The 20,676-nt window shown below is 45.9% G+C and overlaps 1 protein-coding gene across 2 annotated transcripts in view; it reads right to left on the reverse strand.

Annotated features, from left to right (window-relative positions):
* Positions 1-20,676, reverse strand: part of LOC122553871 (1-phosphatidylinositol 4,5-bisphosphate phosphodiesterase beta-2-like) — a 145,704-nt gene that overhangs the window by 70,483 nt on the left and 54,545 nt on the right. For both annotated transcript variants that reach the window (XM_043698321.2, XM_043698320.2), the window contains 3 exons: positions 19,805-19,962; positions 13,623-13,705; positions 791-875 (listed from right to left, as the gene is read on the reverse strand). In XM_043698321.2, the coding sequence (XP_043554256.1) occupies positions 791-875; positions 13,623-13,705; positions 19,805-19,962 (326 nt within the window). The remainder of the gene's footprint in view (positions 1-790; positions 876-13,622; positions 13,706-19,804; positions 19,963-20,676) is intronic.

Below are 20,676 nucleotides of genomic sequence, written 5' to 3' on the forward strand. Positions count from 1 at the left end.
CCACGGTTTCAAGGTGAGAAGTGGAAAGTTTAAGGGGGATACATGCAAGTACCTCACACAGAGGGTGGTGGACATCTGGAACGCATTACCGGCAGAGGTAGTAGAGGCAGGCATAGTAAATTTATTTAAGATGCGTCTGGACAGATGCATGAGTAGGTGGGGAGCAGAGGGATACAGATGCTTAGGAATTGGGTGACAGGTTTAGACAGTAGGTTTGAATCGGCTCAGGTTTGGAGGACCGAAGGGCCTGTTCCTGGGCTGTAAATTTTCTTTGTTCTTTGTTCTTTGTTCTTGAACTAAGAGAAATATTAGAAATGGGGGAGAACACGAGGTGCCATCTTTCCCTTGACCACATTCCGGTTAGCTGGCAATGGCCACAGGATGGTGATCAGAATGAGGAGCCCTGCTCATTCCCCACCTCAGTTGGCGAGAGGAGGAGGCTGTGGGCTCGCTCTAAGGTACCGGGAGGCACAGGAGAGGAATTAAAGCTCATTATCTCAGGATCTGATAAAGGCTGCACCACACTGGAGTGCTCCAAGACATTGACATGCCGGACTCTCCCAGGAACACACCAGATATCCTACAAAGATGCTCATGGCAAAGCCCCTCACTGTGAACATCACCAGCTTTCCACACAACCAATACCCCACAGTCGCAACTTTCCATCACCCTCACCACCACAACTTTCCACCCCCAACACAACTTTCCATATGCCCTCCCCATCGCAACTTTCTATGCAACCACCACCCCGATCATGTCGCAGCCTCTGTGGTTTACAATCCTTACTTACTGGGTACTTTTCCATGGTTTCTGTCAGTAACATATCGCCAAATATTGTCCGGCAGTAGTCAGCCATCTTAGCTTGCTGTTTCGGGCTGGTGGAAATCAAAGGAAATGGTCAGACATCTATAAATGCAATGTCTCAGGAAAAAAGACAAGGAAGTGAAATTAGGGAAGCTTCTCTTTTAAAGAGCCATCAGAACAGAGGTTGAGGGGGAGAGACAATGAGAGAGAGAGAGGGAGATGCAGAGACACAGTGAGAAAGAGACAGTGAGGGTGATATTGGGGTAGAGAGAAAGTGAGGGAGAAAGAAACATGCAGAAGGAGACAGAGACCCTGTGAGAGAGGAACAGACATGGGGGAAAAGAGAGAGAAACTGGGTGAGAGGAGAAAGGCAATATGATGGGGAGTGAGAAAAGCATTGAGGGTGCACAAGACATAGGCACTGAGAGTGAGTGAGTGAGCGCGCGAGAGAGAGAGAGAGAGGCACTGAATGGGAGAGAGACACAGACACTGAGGCGAAGAGAGAGGGATAGGTGCTGAGGGAAAGAGAGAGAGAGAGAGACAGACATTGAGGCAAGTGGAGAGAGAGAGACAGGCACTAAGAGAGAGAGAGAGAGAGAGACAGGCACAAAGAGAAAGAGAGAGAGAGGCACTGGGGAGAAAGAGAGAGGGGCACTGAGTGAAAGAGAGTGAGAGTGAGACAGGCATTGAGGGAAAAAGAGTGAGAGATACAGGTGATGAGGGAAAGAGAAAGAGAGAGAGATGCGCTGAGAGAGATAGGTACAGAGGGAGAGAAAGATGGACATGGGCAGAGCAAGAGAGAGACTGAGAGGGACAGACACTAGGAGTATAGAGACACTGAAAAGTGAGATACACAGTCAGGCAGTAAATAGCTGCGGATATATGAGTGGACTAGGAATCCAATGCTTTGGAGACATCAGTTCAGGAGAGCTGGTGGAAATTGAATTTAATTAAGGAATCAGGAATGAAAAAGATGGTTTCATGTGACTGTGAAATACTGGCTGATCAAAACATCCCCCACCTCCAATTTACTATTTATTTTAGGGCAATATATTGCGTTCATAGCATATAAAACCATAAGGAACAGAATCAGAAGTAGGCTATTCGGTCCCTCAAGGCTGGTCCACCATTCAATATAGTCTACTTTCCTGCCTGGCTTTCTCCATAACACTCGACTCTGTCATCAATCAAAACTCGGGCTTGAGAATATTCAGTGATCCCATTTTCCACTGCTCCTGGGGCAGAGAGATCCAAACACTAACAACCCCTGTGAAGGGATATTCTTCTCATCTCTGTTTTAAATAAAAGACCCCCTCCTTTTCAAACTGTGGCCCTAGGTTTAGACCTTCCCACAAGAGGAAACATACGTTCAGCATCTACCCCATCAACCTCTCTCAGATGTAACATCATCCCGTTTTTGTTAAGAACTCTAACGAGTATAGGGCCAACCTGTTCAAACCTTTTGTGAACTGCTTCCAGTGCATGCAAAAATGCTAAAGTAAGGAGATCAGAGCTGTACACAGTACTCCAGATGTAATCTCACTGATACCCTGTACAGACAGAATCCCTACAGTGTGGACACAGGCTATTTGGCCCATCGAGTCCATGCCGACTCTCAAAGAGCATTCCACTCAGACCACTCCCCTACCATATCCCTGTAACTCTGCATTTCCCATGGCTAATCCACCTAGCCTGCCCATCCCTGGACACTATGGGCACTTTAGCATGGCCAGTCCATCTAACCTGCACATCTTCAAACTGTGGTGGAAAGCTACGCAGACATGAGGAGAATGTGCAAATTCCACGCAGATGGTTGCCCAAGGGTGGAATCGAACCTGGGTTTCAGGCACTGTGAGGCAGCAGCGCTAACCACTTAGCCATTGTGCCAAGTTGTTGCAAGACTTCCCTACTTTTATGCTCCATCCCCATTGCCGATATTTCTTTTGTTTTCCTGAACACTTTCTGTAGCTTCATTTGTGATTCCTATACAAGGACACCCAGATCCCTCTGCACATGACCTTCTGCATTCTCTCTCTATTTTTGTATTGTCCTGCTTTTCTGCTTTTTCTTTTGCCAAAGTGGACAACTTTACATTTACTCTATCACCAAAATCATTGGCCACTAAATTAGTATTTCTATATCCCTTTACAGACTCTTTGTAACCTCTTCATAACTTGTTTTTCCACCCTGTAATTGTATTTTCAGCAAAACTGACAATAATACAGTAGATCTTTTCAACCATGTCATTGATATAGATTGTAAACAGTTGAGGCCCCAACACTGATCTCTGTGGCACCCCACTGGTTCCAGTTTGCCATCTTAAGAATGATTCATTTATCTGTTTTCTGTGAATCAGCCAATTGCCTACCCTTGCTAATAAATTAACGCCAACACCATGAACTCTTAGCTTAAATGTAGCACCTTTTCAAATGCTCTTTTCAAAGAATATCTAAATACACTGCATCTAATGGTTCCCCTTTATCCACCCTGCAAGGTATGCCCTCAAAGAGCTTCCATAAATTTCTCTTTCACTAAGCCATGTTCACTCTGCCTGATAGATTATGAATTTCTAAATGTCCTGCTGCAGCTTGGTTAATAACAGTTCTTGCATTTCTCCATGACAGACCTAAGGCTATCTGGCCTTTAGTTTCCAGCTTTCTTTCCTTTCTGGAACAGGGGTTTTACATATGCAACTGATTGGCCTACAGATGACTCCAGATTCATAGCAATGTGTTTGACATTCAACTTCTCTCTGAAGTGACTAGGGAAACCATCAAACCATATTGAAAAGGCTTACGTAAGTGGGCAAAGAAGTGGACAATAGAATATAATGTGAGAAAATGCGAAACTGACCGTGTTTGCAGGAACAATGAAAAAAGGGCATTATCTAAATGGTCAGAGATTGCAGAGCTCTGGGATTTAGAGAGATCTGAGTGTCCTAGTGCATAAATCAGAAAAAGGTTATATCAAAGGAAATAAGAATATAAGAACTAGGAGCAGGTGTAGGCCATCTGGGTGGATAAAGGGGAATGGAGTATAACAGGAGGGAAGATCCAGGCCAGGTGTTAGATTTCGAGGTAGGTGAGCACTTTGGTGATAATGATCACAATTCGGTTACAAAGGGATAGGTACATATCGCAGGACAAGAGTTATAGCTGAGAGAATGGCAATTATGATGCAATTAGCCAAAGGCGAATTTAGGATGCATAGGATGGGGAAGGAAACTGCAGGGGATGGGCACAATAGAAGAATACAGCGCAGTACAGGCCCTTGGGCCCTCGATGTTGCGCCGATCCAAGCCCACCTAAACTACACTAACCCACTATCCTCCATATACCTATCCAATGCCCTCTTAAATGCCCATAAAGAGGGAGAGTCCACCACTGTTACTGGCAGGGCATTCCATGAACTAACGACTCGCTGAGTGAAGAACCTACCCCTAACATCAGTCCTATATCTACCCCCCCTTAATTTAAAGCTATGCCCCCTTGTAATACCCGACTCAATACGCGGGAAAAGGTTCATACTGTCGACCCTATCTAACCCCCTAATCATCTTGTACACCTCAATCAAGTCACCCCTAAACCTTCTTTTCTCTAGTGAAAACAGCCCCAAGTGCCTCAGTCTTTCCTCATACGATTTTCCTTCCATACCAGGCAACATCCTGGTAAACCTCCTCTGCACCCGTTCCAATGCCTCCACATCCTTCCTATAGTATGGCGACCAAAACTGCACACAATATTCCAGATGCGGCCGTACCAGAGTCTTATACAACTGCATCATGACCTCAGGACTCCGGAACTCAATTCCTCTACCAATAAAAGCCAGTACGCCATATGCCTTCCTCACCGCACTATTTACCTGGGTGGCAACTTTCAGAGATCTGTGTACATGGACACCAAGATCCCTCTGCTCATCCACACTACCAAGCATCCGACCATTAGCCCAGTACCCCATCTTTTTGTTATTCTTCCCAAAGTGAATCACCTCACACTTAGCTACATTGAATTCCATCTGCCACCTTTCTGCCCAGCTCTGCAGCTTCTCTATATCCTGCTGTAACCTGCCACATGCTTCCTCACTGTCAACAACTCCTCCGACTTTCGTATCATCCGCAAACTTGCTCACCCAACCTTCTAACCCCTCTTCCAGGTCATTTATAAAAATGACAAACAGCAATGGTCCCAAAACAGATCCTTGCGGAACACCGCTAGTGACGGCACTCCATGAAGAAACTTTGCCATCAACTACTACCCTCTGTCTTCTTCCATCCAGCCAATTCCTAATCCAAACCTCCAACTCACCCTCAATGCCATATCTCCGTATTTTGTGCAGTAGCCTACCATGGGGAACCTTATCAAACGCCTTACTAAAATCCATATATACCACATCTACCGCTTTCTGCTCATCAACCTCCTTCGTCACCTTTTCAAAGAATTCAATAAGGTTTGTGAGGCACGACTTGCCCTTCACAAAACCATGCTGACTATCCTTGATCACATTATTCCTATCTAGATGTGCATAAATCCTATCCCTTACAATTCTCTCTAAGACTTTGCCCACAACAGAAGTGAGACTCACCGGCCTATAGTTACTAGGGCTATCCCTACTCCCCTTTTTGAACAAGGGAACCACATTTGCTATCCTCCAGTCTTCTGGGACTACTCCTGTAGACAAAGAGGACATAAAAATCAAGGCCAATGGCTCTGCAATCTCCTCCCTTGCTTCCCAGAGAATCCTAGGATAAATGCCATCAGGCCCAGGGGACTTATCTATTTTCACCTTTTCCAGGATTTCCAACACCTCTTCTCTACATACCTCAAAGCCATCCATTCTACTTATTTGTGCCTCAGTATTCTCATCGACAACAATGCCCTGTTCCTGAGTGAATACTGAAGAAAAGTATTCATTCAGTGTCTCCCCAATCTCTTCCGCCTCCACACGCAACTTCCCCCTACTATCCTTGACTGGACCTATTCCTACCCTAGTCATTCTTTTATTCCTAACATACCTATAGAAAGCCTTAGGGTTTTCCCTAATCCTATCTACTAAGGACCTTTCATGTCCCCTCCTTGCTGCTTTTAGCTCTCTCTTCAGGTCCTTCCTGGCTACCCTATAACTCTCAATCACCCCAATTGAACCTTCACGTCTCATCTTGAGATAGGCCGCCCTCTTCCATTTAACAAGGGATTCCAATTCCTTATTAAACCACGGCTCCCTCGCACGACCCTTTCCTTCCTGCCTGACAGGTACATAATTATCAAGGACACTCAATAGTTGCCCCTTGAACAAGTTCCACATATCATTTACACTCTTGCCTTGGAGTCTACTTTTCCAAGCCACACATCCTAAGTCATGCCTCACCGCATCATAATTTCCCTTACCCCAGCTATAATTCTTGCCCTGTAGTACACACTTATCCCTCTCCATCACGAGTGTAAAAATCACCGAATTATGGTCACTATCCCCAAAGTGCTCACCTACCTCTAATTCTAACACCTGGCCTGGTTCGTTACCCAGAACCAAATCCAGTATGGCCTCACCTCTTGTTGGCCTGTCTACATATTGTGTCAGGAAACTCTCCTGCACACATTGAACAAACACTGACCCATCTAACGAACTTGAGCTATAGCTTTCCCAATCAATATCAGGAAAGTTAAAGTCCCCCATAACAACCACCCTATTACTGTCACTCATCTCCTGAATCACCTTCCCAATCCTTTCTTCAATGATTCTAGGACTATTAGGAGGCCTGTAAAAGACTCCTAACAGGGTGACCTCACCTTTCCTATTCCTAACCTCAGCCCAAACTACCTCAGATGGCAAGTCCTCATCCATCGTCCTTTCCACCGCTGTAATACTATCTTTGACAAGCAATGCCACACCTCCCCCTCTTTTACCCCCACCTCTGACCCTACTAAAACATTTAAATCCCGGAACCTGCAACAGCCAATCCTGTCCCTGTTCTAGCCATGTCTCCGTAATAGCCACAACATCGAAGTCCCAGGTACCAACCAACGCTGCAATGTGGAGCTTGTTCAAGGAACAGCGACAACATGTCCTGGTAAGTGTGGATTTGTCAGGCAGGGAGGAATTGGTCGAGCGAGGGAACCGTAGTTTACTAAAGAAGTTGAATCTCTTGTCAAAAGGAAGAAGGAGGCTTATGTAAAGATGAGACATGAAGACTCAGGGCTTACAAGTTAGCCAGAAAGGACCGAAAGGGAGAGCTAAGAAGAGCCAGTAGGGGACATGAGAAGTCTTTGGCAGGTAGGATCAAGGAAAACCCTAAAGCTTTCTATAGGTATGTCAGGAATAAAAGAATGAGTCGGGTAAGATTAGGGCCAATCAAGGACAGTAGTGGGAAGTTCTGCGTGGAATCTGAAGAGATAAGAGAGGTGCTAAATGAATATATTTCATCAGTATTCACAAAGGAAAAAGGCAATTTTGTTGAGGACAATACTGAGATATAGGCTATTAGACCACATGTGATTGTGATTCAGAAGAAGGAGGTGTTAGCAATTCTGGAAAGTGTGAAAGTAGGAAAGTCCTCTGGGCCGGATGGGATTCATCCTAGGATTCTCTGGGAAACTAGGGAGGCGATTGCAGAGCCTTTGGTTTTGATCTTTATGTCATCATTATCTATAGGAATAGTGCCAGAAGACTGGAGGATAGCAAATGTTGTCTCCTTGTTCAAGAAGGGGAGTAGAGACAAGTCTGGCGGGAGTAACTATGACTCTCTTAAGGGCTGACTCTCTTAATAACTCCCTTAAGAAGGCATAATTGCCGACTATGATGTTTTCACGTATTTTTGGCACATAGTGTGTGTCTTGCCTCCCCGCTGGCCCCGCCGGTAAGCCCAGCAGTCCTGGCTGTTGGGCAACCAAACGACCAGAAAACGTACGAGACGGCCGTTGTCTAGACTGACCAGCTCTCAAAAAAACAGTATGAGTCTTCCATTTTCAATGGAGCAGTCCGGCTGGGAAGCGTCCCGGAAAAACAACCTCCCCGCAGCCTCGTAAATCATTAGGTTGTACATGTTTAAAACCCGCAACAAGGTCCATCTCGGTCCAGACCGAGACAGCGACCTTGAGACGTTACCTCCTACCTTACATGGAGCTGAGACCGGTCACCCCTCGGAGGGAGCCGGCTCACCCTGTAACGGCTGACATAGATAACGTTGAAGAAGGCATCGTAAGGGTAGCCCACCCTGCGGTTGAGATAAGCATAACCACCCAAACCTTCTACAACAAAAGTTATCGAGACATAAAGCAGGGCATAGACATGAAAAAAACAGCTGATGCAACTGCCTTCATGGAAGGAGGTGTTATCGAGCCAGTATGCGACTGGACATCTGTCTCGGAGGTAATCATCCACTATCCCATCAATGGGTTGCTCTGCAAGGACTGTGACACCCTCTTCCCCATGGTGAGTCTGTTTAAGACCCACGTGAATAAAGTGCATGGAATAAAGAACATCCGAACAAAATGTTCACGCTGCGATAAGGCAGGAGAATACCGCTCAATAGCCTGCAATTATCCAACATGCAAAGGAACGAAACAACCCTCAACTGGGGACTTTGCATGCAGCGCGTGTGACCAACGGTTTTCAACACAATCAGGCCTTGGTCAACACGAGAGGCACAGACACACGGTTCTACGAAATGAGAAACGCCTCAAACCGGCACCCAAAGTCAAGGGCAAACCTGGGAGAAGCGACCGCGTATGGTCGCAGGCGGAGGTGGCACTCCTGAGGGAATTAGAGGTGAGATTTGCTGGATGCAAGTTTATAAACAAATCCATCGCCAGCACCCTCAAAACCAAAACACCAAAACAAATCTCAGACAAGCGCAGGCTCCTGGCCAACACCCCGACGGAGGTCAAGACCATCAGCGAGCCAACGACTCGCACAATTCTGAGGCAGAGAGTGTCCAAGAAAATTCCGACGATCAAGCCCAATGCCAAAGAGCCAGCTGAAGAGCACCGGCTTCGATCCCTAAACATCGGGACATAGATGACCAGCTTACACAAGCTGAGGAGCTCTTGAGCACGAGGAATGACCTGGACACGCTTGCCCTCGGAATCGGACTGGTGGTTATATTACCGACCTACTAATGAATAGTAGGAAAAGACGGGACAAACACAAGAGGCCCCAAAAAGATCGGGCCAAGAAAGACAAAAGGACCGTAGCAATACCAGAGCTTTACCAGCACGTAAAGCACTGTTTAGAGCAACACAGCAGCTTTACAAATCCAACCGGCGTCAACTAGCTCGCGAGATCATGGGGGCGCCGATCTCATCCGCTTGTCCTCTCTCAAAAGAGGAATTGGAGACATGTTTCTGTGAGAAACTGTCAGCACCAAATAAGAAATCAAACATAAATAAGTATGCCCTATACACTGGCAAGGTTGATGACGGGTCCTTGATGGAACCCATAGAGGTAGAGGAGGTTGAAGCGGCCATCAAGGGGATAGATGAGAACAGTGCCGCTGGACCAGACGGCCTGAAACTGCAGGACATAAGAACAATCTATGAGCAGTCTACCCCGCCTCTTCTCCCTATGGCTAAAGTCAAGCACGATCCCCGATTCACTAAAAAAAGAGTTGAACGGTCCTGATTCCTAAGTGCGAGGATAAGGACCGCTTGAAAAGCATTGACAACTGGCGACCAATAACCATCGGTCCAATGCTGCTCCGGCTGTTCACAAAAATAATGGCCAAACGCCTGAGTGAAACAGTCGAAATAAACCCCAGGCAAAAGGGGTTCCGAGTAGCCACTCCGTAGCCAAGTAGCCGGATGCAATTAAAACATTGTTGTCCTCGAAAACATCATCAAGGGAGCAAAGTACAATCGTAAGGACCTCGCAGTTGTCTTTGTCGATCTAGCAAAAGTGTTCGACTTGGTTGGGCACAAGCTATTGATCAAATCCTTGCAAACTACCCGAAGCCTTTGTAAGTCTCATCGAAGACCTATACACTGGCAACACAACGGTGGTGGAAGGGAATGGAAACTTAACCACCCCAATAACCATTGAGAGGGGCGTAAAGCAGGGCGACCCACTCTCACCAATATTATTTAACATTGCTTTGGATCCGTTGGTCTGCTCTCTGGAGAGGGCCAACTCAGGGGTCTCCATGCCCCTGGATGGCAGAAGAGTCAACTGCTCGACTTTGGCCTTCGCGGATGACATCGCCCTTCTAAGCAACTCACACACTGGTATGGCTAGGAATCTGAAGCTGCTCCAGGCGTACTGTGACCATACAGGCCTCAGTATTAACACAGCAAAGACGAAGGGATTCCACTTCACTTTTAAAAGGAAAACCTTCTTATAAAATCACTTCGCATACTGGAAGCTGCGGGACGAATCAATAGCCTACATACCCCCAGGCGACACAGAAAAATACCTGGGTGCCCGTATCGATCCATGGGCAGGTGTGGCAGAAGGGGAGTGGGAGGAGAATCTTAATCTGGGTTGAAGGAATACAGGCAGCACCTCCCCGACCACGACAACGACTGGAGATCCTAAAGATACATGCCATCCCCCGATTGTACTTCCATCTGATCCTGACAGAAGCATCACAGGCTACTCTCATAAAGCTGGACAAAATAATCTGCAACGCCACCATAGAATTCCTACACCTACCACCTCATACCGCAGACGGAGTGCTATACGCTAGCAACAGGAACGGCGGTCTAGGCATCCCAAAACTGGAAGTGCAAATCCCAACCGCGATTGTTCACAAACGCGAGGCACTAGACATGTCCAGTGATGTAGTCATTCGGGCCTCCTTTCAATATAAAGGAGAGAACAACACAAGACTGTTGCGGGACTGTGCGAGCTCAGGGTCCTCAAGGAAATTGAAAATTTCCAACCCAGTAGCCGCAGCAGCTGCGAAGGGGAAATCGACCCTATGACCGCCATCCAAGACATCATGCCTGCACTTCAGGAGGCCAACGTGGGGCGACCAAAACCACCCAATAGGTATGCTGGCTGGAGGTTGTGGGAATTCGAAAAGTGGCAAAAGCTGGAATGTCAAGGGGCAGGCATCCAGTACTTTAGAGATGACAAGATCTCTAACTCTTGGACAAAAACCGGAGTACAGCAAAAATCCTCTAGATTCATAAACAACGTACTCTTCTGGTGTAATCTATACCTGACAAGAACCACATTATCTAGAGGAAGGCCAAACTGAAACAAACTATGCCGAAGGTGTGACTCGGCAAACGAGACCATATCACACATCTCAGGATGCTGCCCATTCGTGAAAAATGCTCGAATAAAACGCCACAACAAGATCACTGACCAGTTGCAGAAACATGTCAGTAAGTACGGCTGGACATCGTACGTGGAGCCCAGGCTGTTTGCTCTCTATGGAAGCCCGATATCATATTTGGAAAAGACCAGAAGATCGCGGTTATAGATGTCACAGTGTGGTACGAGAATGACAGTAAAGCACTAGAAATAGCATGGCAAAAAAAACAAGAGAAATATAAACATCTGAATGCCGAGGTCAAGGAATTGACGGGAGGCGTGGACCCCAAATACTTTGGCTTTGTGATGGGCGCACGAGGCAAGTGGCTGGATATGAATAACCGCCTCATGAAATTCCTGGGCATCGAGAGATATGATACGTTCGCCCAAAAGACATCAAGACTCACTCTGTCTGAACTCTTACAATTCTTTAGTGACAAGTGAGCAAAAACCGTAAACGGTGAGATAAGATCCTCCACCGAGACAAGGACCGGACGAACCCCACCAAAAAAATATAAAAATAAAAAAAAGGGGGCAAGCCGGTCCACAAAATCCTACAACATCAACAACATCAGTAGGTCCCCGCTAATAATGACGATAACAACCAGCCTCATATACCACCAGTATCACCTGGTCCTTGGTCTGTGGTGATGCTAGAGAGTACACAAACATCGACGAGCGATGTAAAGACTCAGAAAAGGCACTTCCCCAAGTGTTCCAAAATAGAGCAGTGACCCTTAATTCGGTTGTGGGTAAAGTTTTGGAAAGGGTTATAAGTGATAGGATCTAGAAAGGAGTAAGTTGATTAGAGATAGTCAATATGGTTTCGTAAAGGGTAGGTCATGCCTCACAAACCTTATTGAGTTCTTTGAGAAGGTGACCATCAGGTGGATGAGGGTAAAGCAGTTGATGTGGTGTATATGGATTTTAGTAAGGCATTTGATAAGGTTCCCCAGAAAATACGGAGGCATGGGATTGAGGGTGATTTAGGGGTCTGGATCAGACATTGGCTAGCTATAAGAAGACAGAGGCTGGTGGTTGATGGGAAATGTTCATCCTAGAGATCAGTTACTAATGGTGTACCGCAAGGATCTGTTTTGGAGCCACTGCTGTTTTTCATTTTTATAAATGACCTGGATGAGTGCGTAGAAGGTTGGGTTAGTAATTTGTGGATGAAACTAAAGTCAGTGGAGTTGTGGACAGTGCCGAAGGATGTTGTAGGTTACAGAGGGACATATATAAGCTGCAGAGCTGGGCTGAGAGGTGGCAAGTGGAGTTTAATGCGGAAAAGTGTGAGATGATTCACTTTAGAAGGAATAACAGGAATGCAGAGTACTGGGCTAATGGTAAGATTCTTGGCAGTGTGAATAAGCAGAGAGATCTCGGTGTCCATGTACATGGATCCCTGAGAGTTGCCACCAGGTTGGTAGGGCTGTTAAGAAGATGAACAGTGTGTTAGCTTTTATTGGGAGAGGAATTGAGTTTCGGAGCCATGCGGTCATGTTGCAAAACTCTGGTGAGGCTGCACTTGGAGTATTGCTTACAGTTCTGGTCGCCACATCATAGGAAGGATGTGGAAACATTGGAAAGGATGCAGAGGAGATTTACCAGGATTTTGCCTGGTATGGAGGGACGGTCTTATGAGGAAAAGCTGGGGGACTTGAGGCTGTTTTTGTTAGAGTGAAGAAGGTTCAAAGGTGACTTAATAGAGGCATACAAGATGATCAGAGGATTAGATAGGGTGGACAGTGAAAGCCTTTTTCCTTGGATGGTGATGGCTAGCACGAGGGGAGATAGCTTTAAATTGAGGGGTGATAGATATAGGACAGACGTCAGAGGTAGTTTCTTTACTCAGAGAGTAGTAAGGGCATGGAACAGTAATGCACTCTCCAATATTAAGGACATTTAAATGGTCATTGGATAAACGTATGGACGAGAATGGAATAGTTTAGCTTTGGTGGGCTTTAGACTGGTTTCACAGGTTGGCACAACATCGAGGGCCGAAGGGCCTGTACTGCAGTGTAATGTTCTAAGTTTTGGGCCCCTTATAAAAGGAAAGATATAGTGGCATTGGAGGTAGCCCAGAGAAGGTCCATTCGGTTGATCCCGGGTATGGAGGGGGTGTCTTAAGAGGAGAGGATGAGTAGGTTGGGCCTGTTTTCATTGGGAGCTTAGAAGAATGAGAGATGACTTTAATGAAATGTACAAGATTCTTGGGACACTTGACAGGGAAGATGTGGAAAAGTTGTTTCCCCTTGTGGGAGAGTATTGGACCAAACGGCATCATCTCAGAACAAAGCATTGTCCATCTAAGGCAGAGATGAGGAGGAATTTCTTCTCTCAGAGGGGAGTGAATCTGTGCAATTCGTTTACCGCAGAGGGTTATTGAGGCCGGGTCATTAAGCATGGTGAAGGCTGAGATAGACAGATTTTTAATTAGTAAGAAGGAATCGAAGGTATTGGAGAAAAGGCAGGAAAGTGGAGTTGAGGATCAGCCACAATCTGTCTGCATTCCAGTCTGATTATCAGCCACACTAACAGTTTGGAACAGGACAGTCAAATTTACTTACGAGTCAACATGGTTCTCAAAGGACAGTATAACTGGGTACTGGGACGTTTTGAAAGCACTTTCTGCGATAGCTTCAATCACATCCTGTTACAGAAAACATCGACAGAATGTTCATTTACTGTGCACTCACACAAGTGTTGCTGTTACAAAAACTAGTGTTAGTGTCCCAAATGAGTGTTACCAGTAAACAAACTAGTTATAACCGAACAAAAACCAATGTTAACAATAGCAGAAAGTGCTGGAAAAACTCAGTCAATCATCCTTCTTCAGAACTAGATAGTAGTGAGGAAAATCTGGTATCTATGCTAAAGGCAGGAGGGTAAAGGAGGAAACAGTAGGCGGAGATGGAGCCCAGAGGGAGAGAAAGACAGATAAATGGATGACCAAGGGGACAGATAAACTGGTAACGGGGCCCATAAATAGGTGAAAATGGGTTGGCTGTGCTGAAAGCAGCCCATGTCATGACAGAGTCTGGACTGTGGGGGGTGGGTAAAGGTTCTAAAATTATTGAACTCTATATTGAATCCAGAAGGTCCCTGACAGAAACATTGACCAGGGAACATGGTGGTGTGTTGAAGTGTATTTTTATGGAGACATAGACATTCCACAAAGTGGTCCCCTGGTTTACGCTTCATCTCTGCAGTGGAGAGGAGACTGCATTGTGAGCAGCAAACTGCAGTGTAAAATGTATACAAAGTAGAGATGGTATCTGCAAACTAGTGTTAGCATAAGTATGGAAGTTAGCTTGCTGAGCTTGAAGGTTTGTTTTCAGACTTTTTGTCACTAGGTAACATCATCAGTTAGAGTCTCCAGGGAAGCGCTGGTGATATGTCCCCTTCTCTATTTAAATATCTTGGTTTCTTAAGGTGGGTGATGTAATTTCTGTTTTTTTTCAAGGGAAGGTAGATATGATCTAAATCGATGTTTTTGTTGATGGAGAGTACTGGTTAAAATGCCATACCTCTAAGAATTCTCATGTTTGTCTTTTTTTGCCTGTCCTAGGATGTGTGTGTTGTCCCAGTCTAAGTGATGTCCTTTTTTGTCTGCATGTATAGAAACTAATATAGAAACTAAGGTCCCTTTTATATCTTTCTCCTCTCACCCTGAACCTATGCCCTCTAGTTCTGGACTTCCCCCACCCCAGGGAAAATACTTTGTCTATTTATCATATCCATGCCCCTCATGATCTTATAAACCTTTATAAGGTCACCCTCAGCCTCCAATGCACCAGGGGAAAAGGTCCCAGCCTGTTCACCAGCTCAAATCTTCCAACCCTGGCAATGTCATTGTAAATCTTTTCTGATCCATTTCAAGTTTCACAACGCCCTTCCAATAGTATTCCAAAAGTGGCCTGACCAATGCCCTGTACAGCTGCAAAATGACCTCCCAACTCCTGTACTCAATACTCTGACCAATAAAGAAAAGCATACCAAACACCTTCTTCACTATCCTATCTACCTGTGAATCCACTTTCAAGGAGCTATGAACTTGCACTCCAAGGTCTCTTTGTTCAGCTGCACTCCCTAGGACCTTACCATTAAGTGTATACATCCTGCTCTGATTTGTTTTTCTAAAATGCCACACCTCGCATTTATCTAAATTAAACTCCAACTGCCACTCCTCAGCCCATTGGCCCACCTGATCAAGATCCTGTTGTAATCTGATGTAACCTTCATTCTTGTTCACTACACCTCCAATTTTGGTGTCATCTGCAAACTTACTAACTATACCTTCTATATTCACATCCAAGGCATTTATGTAAATGACAAAAAGTAATGGACCCAACTAATGCTCATGTCAATAATACTGTGTTGGCATCACACAGACTAGTGTTTGTGCCCACATACTGGTGTTTTTTTTATTCATATAAGGAAAGTGGCAACACCAGCTGGACCATCACCTAGCTGCCCTTGAGAAGTTAGGGGTTAGCTACCTTATTGAACAGCTGCAGTCCATGTGCTGTGGGTTGACCCAAATTGATCTTAGGGAGGGAATTCAGAACTTTGACCCAGTGAAAGTTCAAGAACCGTGATATTTTCCAAGTCAAGATGGTGAGTGGTTTGGAGGTGGTATCTGCTGCCTTCGTCCTTCTAGATGGAAGTGATCTTGGGTTTGGAAGATGCTGACTCAGGATTTTTGGTGAATTTCTTCAGTGCATCTTGTAAGATGCTGCTACTGAGCATTAGTGGTGGAGGGAGTGGATGTGGTGCCAATCGTGTGGGCTGTTTTGCTGTCAAGCTTCTTGAGTGTTGTTGGAGCTGCACTCATCCAGGCAAGTGTGGAGTACTCTATTATACTCCCAACTTGTGCCTTGTAGATGGTGCTTAGGCTCTGGGGAGTCTGGAGGTGAGTTACTTGCTGCAGTATTCCTAACCTCTGACCCGCCCTTGTAGCCACTTGTTTATTGTGTGAGTCCAGTGAGTTTTCTGGTCAATGGTAACACCCAGGATGTTAATAGTGGGGGATTCAGTGGTGAAACACTATAGAATGTCAAGTGGTGGTGGATTATCATTAATTGGGGATTCTCATTATCGGCATTTATGTGGCGCGAATGTTACTTGCCAGTTGTCAGCCCAAGCCTGGATTTTGTCCAGATCTTGTTGTATTTGAACATAGACTGCTTCAGTATCTGAGGAATTGTGAATGGTGTTGAACATTGTGCAATTATTGGTGAACATTCCAACTTCTGACCTTATGATGGAGGGAAGGTCATTGATAAAGCAGCTGAAGATGGATGGCCTAGGACACTATTTTGAGGAACCTCTGATGAGATGTCTGAGCACAGGATTTGAGGTTGTATGGAACATTAGTGAGGCCTGTTCTAGTTACTAGTTATAGGAAGGATATTATTAAGCTGGAGAGGGTTCAGAAGAGATTTGCCAGGATGTTGTGGGGTATGGAAGGTTTGAAAGAAAGGCTTGGATAGGCTGGGACTTTTTTCACTGGAGCATAGGAAGTTGAGAGGTGACTTTATAGAAGTTTCTAAAATAATGAGGGCTTTAGTAGAGTTAATGATCGTTGTCATTTCTCTAGGATTGGAGATTTTCAGACGAGGGGCACATTTTTAAGGTGAGAGGAGAGAGATTTCAAAAAGACAAGAGGGGCAAAGTGTATGGAATGAACTTCCTGAGGATTTGGGCACAACTATTACATTTAAAAGACATTTGTATAGGTACATGAATAGGAAAGGTTTGGAGTGATATGTCCCAAGCACAGGCAGGTGGTACTAGTTTAGTTTGGGAACATGATCAGCATGGACTGGTCGGACCGAAGGATCTGTTTCTGTGCTGTATAACTCTATGTCCTGGAGTGGAAATGACTGATCTCTAATTAACACAACTATCTTCCTCGGTTGTGACTCCAACCAGTGGGTGCCCCCGATACCCACTGATTCCAGTTTTACTGGGGCTTCTTGATGCCACACTTGGTCGAATGCAGTCATAATGTCAAGGGCTGTCACTCTCACCTCACCTCTGGAATGCAGCTCTTTTGACCATCTTTGAACCAAGGCTGGAATGAGGTCAGAAGCTGAGTGGCTCTGGTGGAACCCAAACTGGGCGTCACTGAGCAGGTTATTGCTGAGTGGCTGCTGCTGGATAGCACTGTTATTGCCACTTTACCGATGCCACACAAATTATTGTCAGAGCCCAGAAACTAGTGTTAATCACACACAAATGAATGCATCTGCACCCATGGATACAACTCCAGGGGTTATCTTGTGCATCTGTGTGAATGTATCTCTTTACTTATTTGTGATCCAGACCGAAGGAGTAAGTGCCTGTGTCAGCCCATACACATCCATGTGTGCTCATACATGATGATGCACTCAGTTGTTGGAACTATTGTCAAGTAAATACCAATGTTACTATAGTAACTTACATCAGAATAAAACCAGCTCGCAATCATCGATGCTGTACTCAATCATCGAGGACACTAACAAGAGAGGCCTCTTATTATGGTTCTAAGAATATTGATCTTGTGGTTAAGTGATGAAACCAATTACTGGGTTACTGACTGAATGCTTTGGAATGTGATCAGGTAGATCGAGTACTCTGGGATGTGGTTGGAAAAGTGTGGCTCTGGGAAAGCATAGCCGGTCAGGCAGCATCCAGGGAGCAGGAGAGTCGACATTTCGAGCATCAGCCCTTCATCAGGAATGTGGGGACAAGGAGGCTGAGAGATAAATAGGAGGGTGAGGGGATGGTAGCTGGAAAGGCAATAGGTAGGTACAGGTGGTGGGGGAGGGTGATAGTGATAGGTTGGAGGGAAAGGTGGAGTAGACAGGTGGGAAGGAAGATGGATAGATAGGACTGTTCCACGTTGGAGGGTTGGATCTGGGATGAGGTGGGAGGAGGGGATATTAGGAAACTGGTGAAGTTGACATTGATGCCATGCAGTTGAAGGCTCCCAAGGTGGGAGATGAGGTGGCTTGGATTTGGCGGTGGAGGAGGCCCAGGACTTGCATGTCCTTGGCAAAGTATGAGGGGGAGTTGAAGTGATCGGCCAGAGGGCAGTGGGATTGTTTCCCTGAAACATTCTGTGAATTGGCGTCCTGTCTCCGCAATGTAGAGGAGACCACATGGAGAGCAACGGACTCAAGTGATGAGGTGTTTGGATGTGCAGGAAAATATCTGCTGGATGTGAAAAGATCCTTTGCAGTACTTGAACTAGAAGGCCATCTGGGATGTCCTGGAGTGGAATTGCTCCGCTGCTCCTCCTGGAAGCAGATATGGCCGAGGCGGAGGTATTGGAAGTAAGGGATCACATTTTTCTGGGGGGGGGGGTGTTCAACCTCCTTGTGGGAGCACGAGGTGTCACCAATATAGTCATCAATGTAGCAAAGGAAGAGGTGGGGTATGGTGCCGGTGTAACTGCAGAAGATGGACTGTTGCATGTATCCAATGAAGAGGCAGGCATGGGGCCAATGCAGGTGTCCATTTGTCTGATGAAAGTGGGAGGATTCAGAGGAGAAGTTGTTTTGGGCATGAGGACCAGTTCCACCAATTGAATGAGTGCAGGGATGCTGGTTGGGTCAGCGAGAGAGGAAGAAACAGAGGGCTTGGAGGCCTTTGCCATAGCAGATGGACATGTACAGGGACTGGATGTCCATGGTGAAGACAAGGCATTGGGGACAGGGGAAACAAAACTCATGGAGGAGGTGGAGGTGGTGTCCCAAATGTATGTGAGGAGTTCCTGGACCAAGAGGGACAGGACGGTGTCGAGATATGAGGAGATACATTCGGTGGAGCAGGAGCAGGCAGAGATGATAGGTCGACTGGGCAATTAGGTTTGTGGATTTTGTGTAGGTGGTAGAACTGGGCAGTGTGGGGTTTCCTAATCTCCCCTTCTCCCTCCTCATCCCAGATCCAATCCTCCAACTCTGCACCGCCCCCTTGAACTGTCCTACCTGTCCATCTTCCTTCCCAGCTATCTGCTCCACCCTCCCCTCCCACCTAGCATTTTCACCCTCCCCTGGGCACCTACCTATCGCCTTCCTAGCTACCTTTCCCACACCAATCCTCATATTTATCTCTCAGCCCCCTTACCCCCTCCAACATATCTGATGAAGAGCTTATGCCTAAAACGTCGACTCTCCTGCTCCTCGGATGCTGCCTGGCCTGCTGTGCTTTTTCAGCGCCACACTTTTTGACTCTGATCTCCAGCATCTGCAGTCCTCACTTCCTCCTACCCTGGGATGTGACCAGGCAGATCAGATAATCTGGAACATGATCAGGTAGATAGAGTACACTGGGACGTGATCAGCTAGATCAAGTATTCTGGATTGTCAGCACATAGATCAGGTACGCTGGATGTGATCACGTGGATCAGATGCTCTGGAATGTGATCAGGTACACTGGGATAACACCCAAACATGGCCTTGGCAATGTTAACATGACGCAATTTGACCATTACTGACATTACTGAGGAACCCCATAAACCAAATGGAAATGTCTCGATTCTTTCAAGAGCAACAAGCAACTGGGACCCAGTTTCACTGCAGAGACCAAGCAGGAATCAAGCTCAGGTCACAATCAGAGAGGGGACTTCCCAGTGAATCTGTGCAATAATGTTCGCCCATAACAAATGCCATCAATGTACACCGGCCTGAGTCATGAACTCAATAAAACCACCTCCCCAGCTTCAGCCTGACCCTCTCACCAAGTCCAGGGTTCCTAAGGTTACCTTGAAGAGAATTTCTGTGGTCATGGTGTAGCCGTGTGTGATGACTGGTTCTTCATCTGGCGGCCGTCCTTTCCAACAGTCGAGTTCTAGACAGCGACAGCCAGCCAGCAGGACCTGGCGATACATTTCTGGGGAGGAGATCCCAGAGAACTGGCCAGCTGGCAGGAGAGGAAGAAACAAAGCAGAGAGGATCAATATCAAAGGCAGAAATGCTCAAAGTGGCAAGAACTCCTTCAAAAGTATACAGAATGTTTGGTGATTGTACATATTCATCAATGAGTATACGTTTTTGTCAATGGTACACATATTCATTGATGAGTGCACATATTCATCAGTGGTACACACACTTATCATTGAGTATACATATTTATCAATGGTACATGTTTTTATCAATGGATGTACATCTTTATCAATGGTACATATACCTATGAATGGGTACGCACATTCATCAATGACAAACATATACTCATGAATAGATATACATATTCATTAATTAGTGCACATATTCATCAATGGTACACATATTCATCAATGACAAAAATTGTGGTGATGGAAAAGCACAACTGGTCAGGCAGCATCCTAGAAGCAGGAGAGTCAACATTTCGAGCATAAGCTCTTCAATCCTGATTAAGAGCTTACACTCAAAACGTTGACTCTCCTGTTCCTCGGATGCTGCCTGGCCAGCTGTGCTTTTCCAGCATCACAGTTTTTGACTCTGATCTCCACCATCTGCAGTGTTCACTGTCTCTCATATTCATCAATGAGTATACATGGTGTCATAGAGCACGTAAACAGACCTTTTAGTCCAACAAATCCAGGCTGACCATGTTCCCAAACTAAACTAGTCCCACCTGCCCGCTCCTGGCCAATAT

The sequence above is a fragment of the Chiloscyllium plagiosum genome, unplaced genomic scaffold, assembly GCF_037043375.1.
Source record: "Chiloscyllium plagiosum isolate Xiang-an unplaced genomic scaffold, Cpla_swu_hap1 HiC_scaffold_8, whole genome shotgun sequence".
NCBI lineage: Eukaryota > Metazoa > Chordata > Chondrichthyes > Orectolobiformes > Hemiscylliidae > Chiloscyllium > Chiloscyllium plagiosum.